The sequence below is a fragment of the Triticum aestivum genome, chromosome 2D (assembly GCF_018294505.1).
Source record: "Triticum aestivum cultivar Chinese Spring chromosome 2D, IWGSC CS RefSeq v2.1, whole genome shotgun sequence".
In the NCBI taxonomy this organism is placed as follows: Eukaryota; Viridiplantae; Streptophyta; class Magnoliopsida; order Poales; family Poaceae; genus Triticum; species Triticum aestivum.
The window spans coordinates 88625793-88633479 of NC_057799.1; the positions used below are offsets into that span (position 1 = coordinate 88625793).

Genomic DNA, 7687 nt, shown 5'->3' on the forward strand with positions numbered 1-7687 from the left:
GTCAACTGAGCTGGTATGCCCGTCACACCATCAGCCAAGAAGTGATGTCTTCTGCAACGATTTAGCATTTGAGCAAACAGGAGTTGCAGATATCAAACTGCAACCGACTAGCAAAAAAATAAGAGCTTTGGTTTCCAGTACAACAAGGAAGCACTGCAAATAATAATAGAGGTTTAGAGTTTGCATAGGATAGCTTAACTACAACAGCTAAACGCATTTAAGCATCCAAAATATTAACAGCTAGGAGTTTGCCAGACAATAATAGAAGCTCAAATCTGGCAAAGTTCTTCCGAACGTGTCCTAGATCCTTGATTTTCTGCAACTGATCCATCTTCAGTTCTGCACTATTGCTCTTTTCTTCTGCAAGATTAACATTTTTTTAATACATGTCAATATTTTTCTATATACATTTAATATTTTCAAATGCTTGATTAACATTTTTTTAATACTATACAAGATTTGTTTAATACATGATGAACATTTTTCCTATGCACATTTAATATTTTTCAAATGCTTGATTAGCATTTTTCAAATACATGTTAAACATTTTTTGAATACATGGTCAACATTTTTTATACACATTTAATATTTTTTCAAATGCTTGATTAATAATATTTTTTAGATATTTGTTTAACATTTTTTTTCAAATGCTTGATTAACATTTTTTAAATAACTTTTTCACACACATTGTATATTTTTTGTCTACATTTTTCGTATACATGAGAAACGTTTTCTCTATACACAATTACATTTTTTAAATGCTTGGTTAACATTTTTATCATATACATTGCTTTGTACACATTTTACATTTTTCAAATGTTTTACTTACAATATCTGGAAGTATATACGGAAATAAGAAAAGAAAGAAAACACGATAACAAAAACGTGAAAAAAAAACGATGCCATGACCTCCCGCATGCCTGGGCCTGCTTATCTGGCGCTCCCCTGACGCGAGACTTCACTACGTCTCGCTGTAAGCGAGACATAGAGGTGCCCAAGAGTCCAGTTCAGGATGGACCGCTGACTGAAAGAGATTCAAAGAACACTAAAAGTGTTGATAATTAACCATTACTGGCAGACGATCATGAGGGACATGTAGCACCCATCACAATTTTGTCAACTGAGCTGGTATGCCCGTCACACCATCAGCCAAGAAGTGATGTCTTCTGCAACGATTTAGCATTTGAGCAAACAGGAGTTGCAGATATCAAACTGCAACCGACTAGCAAAGAAATAAGAGCTTTGGTTTCCAGAACAACAAGGAAGCACTGCAAATAATAATAGAGGTTTAGAGTTTGCATAGGATAGCTTAACTACAACAGCTAAACGCATTTAAGCATCCAAAATATTAACAGCTAGGAGTTTGACAGACAATAATAGAAGCTCAAATCTGGCAAAGTTCTTCTGAGCGTGTCTTAGATCCTTGATTTTCTGCAACTGATCCATCTTCAGTTCTGCACTATTGTTCTTCCTCGATCACGGCAGTTTGCATGCAGTCCGGCAGTAGACAAACAGGAAGGCCACACTCCAGTCTTTTGTCTGGGATCCAAATTGGTGCTTGGCCTCCAAATAGTACAGTATCTCTGAAGTAGCGTGGTACCGTATCTCTGTAGTCGTGTGAGAACTTACTGAATTTTTGCCTCGAGGTGCGAACTAGATAGGGCAGGCTGTAGTATGGGGACATGTATGCAGCAGTGCTAACCCCAATCTCACAACAGACGGCAATAACATGAGAGCAGGGCTTGTGAAGTACCTGCGGCTTGCTGCATGAACAGGTGGCAGTTTTTCGAATTGTGGATCCTTCAGACTTATTCATGCTGAGGGTATAGTCCGTCTTCAGGTGAACAGTCACCTCCCTCTTCCTTCCCTTAACTGTAAATTTTCGATCCACAACCTTACCGAGATAATTTTTTTCATCGGCATACGTGTACATAAGTCTGTGCGTCTCGGATTTCTGCATTTTCGAATTCATGTCAACCTGGACACGTTCCGGGAAGTTAATTGCTGGGTTGCCGATTGCTTTGTTTGCTGCAGCACTTGTGTTTTCAAAGTACTTTACCAAGCGCAGGAATGTCACCTCCACTATCGCACTGAGCGGAAGGCATGCTATCCCTTTCAATACATGGTCGTTCTTATATACATCAGCTATATCACTGCCCATGATGCCATACCTTGCTCCATCGCTGTCATATGCCAGTGACCACTTCTCCTTTGGTTTCTGATCTATCCAGTCAGAGAACTTTGCTATCTTTCTGTTGCTGTCATCGGCGTGATCTCCTTCCTTCATATTCCCCACTGAATCATGTTGGTTGCATGGGCTTTGCGCCTCAAGCTCCGCCACATCATGCTCGACTGATTCCTGCTGCATTTCCTCACTAGCACCATGTTCTTTCTCCGCCATATATGTGGACGTCAACTCGTCTAGCTCCTTCCAGATTTTACCAAATTTATGGCGTCACTTCTGCTGGCAAAGTTTCTTGAACATCATCACAAGCTTCTTGTCACCAAAATACGCAAAGAAGTTTTCAGCAAAGTCTTCCATGCACCACCGACTTTCTGCTCTACACCACTGTCGTTCACGGGAATTCAGAAGGTCCTTCACAGCATTGATCAAATCCCTTTTGTAGTCGTGTATAATGCACACGACAGACTGATGCACCACTGCTCGCTCCAAATTCCTAAGAAACCACAACCAGCTTTCCTTGGTCTCGCCCTCAACGACAGCACATGCTACTGGAAAGGAGAAACCATTAGCATCTGATGCTACAGCAGTAAGCAGCATCCCTTGATATTTCCCGCATAGAGGTGTGCCCTTGATGCATAGCACAGGGCGACAAGTACGGAAGGCCTGTAAGCACTGTCCAAATGCCCAAAACATACGCTAGAGGACTCGGAAATCTTTACACCCTGCAACCTCTGCATCCTTGATGTCAACAAAACTACCAGGGTTTTTACGTGCTATATCCTTAAGTAACCTCGGGGCAAAGTTGTGTGAATCATAAAATGTACCAAATTTCCTCTCCAGAGCAAACTGTTTTGCTCTCCACGCCTCACCAGGACTAATCTGCTCACCAAACTGACCAGTGAGATAATCTCCAATTTCCTTTGCTGTCATTGTCAAGTCTTCCACAAGGGCACCAAAGGAGAAGCCACTTGACAGGCTTTTTGTCCCAGGCAACACAACCGTCGCCAGTTGATAATAATCATCATTTACAGCTTTGAGCAGAATGTCATAATGCTCTATCTCAGAAGATTGCACATACAACATGAACTTCTGTGTCACATTTCTTTTTCTCTTCAATTTATTGGCAAAGGAACTCCAACACTTGTCAGTCTTAAAGTAATGTATGTCCCACGGGTAGTACTCCAAATAACTGTCCAGTTCAGAGGAGTCGTCGTAGGAGTCACTTTTGTGTTGTTTGCGGAACCCCTTAATAGCGAGATCTTGTGTTTCTGGATGGAGCCAGAACAACTTGAAGATCCAGAGCTGTAGATCCACCAATGACATCGACTGCGGCTGCAGCGGTAGCTCACCGATGACGTGTGCACAGTTGTTCTCTACAAAAGTGTCTAACGAATCTGCAACTAAATCATCGCCCTGAACGCTGTCAAACATTTCTCTAAGTCCATAGTACACATGCATCTGAATTGGTTCTTCAACCTACAGTACCAAAGATGAAATGCATTCACGCGCATCAAACTACCAAGCAAGATTACCCCGCAAAAAAAAACTACCAAGCAAGATTATTCGCAAACAAGAACACATATCACACAAAAAAAAACATCAAGCTAGATAGATTGCCGAGGAGAGGGGGCTGATGGGTACAGTGAAAGCTACAGACCTGCGGCATGCGAGGCTTCCTGGCGGCCTTTGCTGTCGCCGTCGTCGGGGCCTTCCGCTTCCTCGCGCCGGCGGCGGTACCCTGCGAAATCAGAACACACAGATTTCAACAAAATGGGTGGAGCGAATCCATCGAGGGGTACCCGGCCGGAGGGCGGCGACGAGAGTGTACCGGCTGGGGGGCGGGGGGAGCGTCGGGGCCAACTATGGACGGACCTCCAGTGGTGGCGGCGCGTGGTTCCTCCATCGCCGGCTTCGTCGGAGCAGGTTTGCCGCCGTCGGTGCCGAGGTCGGAGTAGGTTTCCATCTTTTTTTGTGCGCGCATTTGGGGAACAGGAAGAGAGTTTTCCGTCGCTTCTGCGGCTTTTCCCTCCATTTTTCTTGTTGACGGGCCGCTCGCGGTTGTGCCGGCTGCATTTCATTTCCATTTGCTGTTGGGCTCTCATCCCCACAGAGAAAGAAAAGAATCCACTCTCCTCAAGAAAACTCGCAAGAAGTTCTAAAGAAAAAAACTCGTAAGAAACAGAGAAAAAATAAGGTGATGAAAATCACGCTCTTCTAAAAAAAGGTGATGAAACCATGTTAAAGTGGAACACAAGTAAAAAAAAGTTCAAAAATCAAAATCATTTGGGAATTTTGATTTTTTTTCCAGCAATGAACATTGTTGAGGAAATCGCTAATTGGTAGCTACACTGTTGGCTTGCGAGTAGGGGATTAATAGGCTAATTAATAAATTAATCTGTTAATCGAATGATTTATCAGTTTCTCAACTACCCGGTGACCCTACGAGTAGGGATTAATTAGCCAGTTAATCGGACGAATTCTTGAACAGGGGCAATGAATAGTGAGAAAAAGTACAATATCACTATTCTTGAAAAACCTTTTCTTTTCTTTCAAACCTCTCAAATGAATATGGGTTTTACTCTTAAATTTCTCCATATACTTGGTACAAAATTGAATAAGATTGATTTAGGAAAAAATGGAACTTCAACTAATTGGAACTGAAGGAGTACAATGGAAGATCATTAATGTCGTAATATAATCATGTAATCCAAGGCACCACTTTAACAAAAACGGTGGATGAACCCGCAAAAAAAAGGTGGATTTTCCTGCCCCTAAAATATGTTATTTATTTTCCTATCATTGTCATGGATACAAAATTCCAAACACCCCGCGAACACATATCCTCCTGAGTAAGGGTACGATGTGCACTACCTTAAAAAAAGGTACGACTCCACAACGCGAAAGTCCTACAGTACTAGTTATCTTTTCTTTTTGAAATGAGGCAAAAGATTTGCCATTTTTATTGATTAAGAAGAAGAGAGTTGCCCGGTTAATTAATGGAAACCTGGGCGAAAACCGATACAACACGCCCATAGAAAAGGGCACACCAGCCGACATGGCACCCGCAAGATCACACACACCGCCGAGGAGAGGACACCGCCAGGGCTGCCCGCAATCTCGTCATCATCACCTCTCCCCGAGCAGGGACTCCGACTTCGCCGCTGACGACTCGTCAAGACCCCTTCAAACGAACGACACCCGAGGACCTTGCCAGCCAAAGCCAAACAATCGACTGAGCGTCGAGGACCGGCAGCTCCGATTTTGTTGATGTGCATCAAAGGAGAAAGTTGCAAGCCTCGCACTGACCTAGCCCATCGCAATCTCCGGAGAGCACCGTCCGCTGAAATCGCCTTCATGGAGTCATCGTTTCCGCAAGGGCCCTGCCACGCACAACTCCGACTTCTCCGTCACAGTGAGAAACAAACATAGACACACCCATTGATGCACCGGGCCGTCGACATCAGGAGGACTAGCCGCGACCCAGTTCTGCACACCACCATCGTCATTGCCACACGAGTCGCAACGTCAACCACTCGCATCACCCGTTGTGCACCAGCCAACCTTGATGTCGTGCACGTCCAGCCCAGGGAAAGCGCGGAGGGGAACTAGTCTTCAAGACGACGCCCCAAGGGGGAAGCGACGCGGAACGACGCCGTCGCCTAGCCCTGTTGCTGCAGTGCCAAAGGCTTTCACCCGAAGACGAACCCCCGGGATGGACAAGGCCGGAGAGTACCACGACGACCCTCCAGGAAGGAAGAACGACGCCCACTAGCGTCGCGTCATCGGCATTGGCCAGAGCCACATAGGCCATCGCCCGAAACAACCCGCCTCCACATCCTCATGCGACCAGCCACACAGCTGGTCCGCCACCCACTGGCCCGTACACCCCAGCGTTGTGGCGGCGCCACCACCACACCGGGGCCTTCCACCTCGCCGTCGGCAGGCCGGCGAGCCAGCTCCGGCCAACACCAGCCGTAACCAGCGCCCAGCCACCTCAGCGCCGCACACTGGGCCCCCAAACGCGTGGTTGATCAGATCCAGCTCGTGCAGGAGGAGGGGCCGCCACCCCGCTCCGTCTCACCGGGGAGCACCACATCTGCCATCCGCAGCAGCCCAATAACCAGCCATAGGCGTTGGCTGAAGGGCGCCGGGTCGAGGCCGTTGGGGCGCCACCATCGCGTGCAGCAAGGCAAGTTCTCCAGGGAAGTCATCGCTGATGTTAGAGCAACTCTAGCAGACCCCGCATCTCGCCGGCCCGCAAAACGCGTTTGCAGTTTGCGGAAAACGGCCTTTGCGGGCCGGCAAGGACGGCCGCAGATGCAGACCCCCCAAACGGACCCGTATAAAAGTATATTCGTCGAATATGCTTTTATACGGGTCGGCTTTGCGGTGTCTATTCTTGCACCGCCGCATACCGCATCCCATCGGCCCGCAAATATCAAATCCAACATAATACCACAAACAGAAGCAAACTAAATAATTATTCAAATCCAACATAATACAACAATCATCCATATTACAAATAATTATTCAAATGACCGAATCAAACTTAAATAATGCAATACAAAACTTGTGATGAATACAAAAATGAGTCACTGTCCAGCCCTTTGCCAATGGTGCTCAATGAGATCCTCCTGAAGTTGAAAGTATGTATTTGCATTTTCAATCTCCTTGTATGTTTGAAGAAAAGCTCTAATATGGTTAGGGTCTCTAGCTGGTTTGACACGGCTACCCACATTGTCGTAGAAGAATTCCAAGTTCATTCCTCTCTCATCTTCAAGAATCATATTGTGAAAGATAACACAACATGTCATGATATTTTTCAAGATTCTCTTATCCCGAAAACGAGCAGGACCACGGACAATGGCAAATCTAGATTGCAAAACACCGAATGCTCTTTCAATGTCTTTTCGGGCTGCCTCTTGCACCCTTGCAAATTCACGCTGTTTTTTAGTTTTGGGCTCTTTGATGCTCTTGAAAAATGTGCACCAAGGAGGGTATATACCATCTGCAAGATAGTACCCTTTTATGTATTCATGCCCATTGATAGTGTAGTTGCAAGCAGGAGCATCACCACTAGCAAGCCTAGCAAACAAATGAGGCCGTTGCAACACACTGATATCATTGAGAGTGACCAGCATACCAAAGAAGCAATGCCAAATCCATAAATCCTCCGATGCTACGGCCTCTAGTACAATTGTTGCATCACGAGACTTGCCACAATACATTCCTTGCCATGCCTTTGGGCAATTTTTCCAAGTCCAATGCATGCAATCAATGCTACCTCGCATGCCAGACCAACCTCTCCTCTCATTAGATGCCATCAATTTCTTTGTGTCATCCTCGTTGGGTGCCCGAAGATACTCAGGACCAAAGACACGGATGATCACTTTTGCAAATCTACGCACTGACTCAATTGTAGTATCTTCACCAATGCGAAGATACTCATCGGCATAGTCAGCCGGAACGCCATATGCAATCACCCGCATAGCTGCGGAGATT

At 45.6% G+C, this 7687-nt stretch overlaps 1 protein-coding gene across 2 annotated transcripts; it reads right to left on the reverse strand.

The window, feature by feature from the left end:
* Positions 1 to 747: 747 nt before the first annotated feature.
* LOC123051843 (uncharacterized) lies at positions 748 to 4223 on the reverse strand. 2 transcript variants are annotated; one of them, XM_044474822.1, is made up of 3 exons: positions 4058 to 4223; positions 3843 to 3923; positions 748 to 3661 (listed from the first exon to the last, which is right to left on the reverse strand). In XM_044474822.1, exon 3 carries the CDS (start codon positions 2399 to 2401, stop codon positions 1460 to 1462), a length of 942 nt encoding a protein of 313 aa, XP_044330757.1. In that variant the 5' UTR covers positions 2402 to 3661; positions 3843 to 3923; positions 4058 to 4223; the 3' UTR covers positions 748 to 1459. The 2 variants fall into 2 exon arrangements, with proteins under 2 accessions (XP_044330757.1, XP_044330756.1); XM_044474821.1 differs by having other exon boundaries at positions 753 to 3661; positions 4014 to 4223.
* Between the last annotated feature and the right edge of the window lie 3464 nt (positions 4224 to 7687).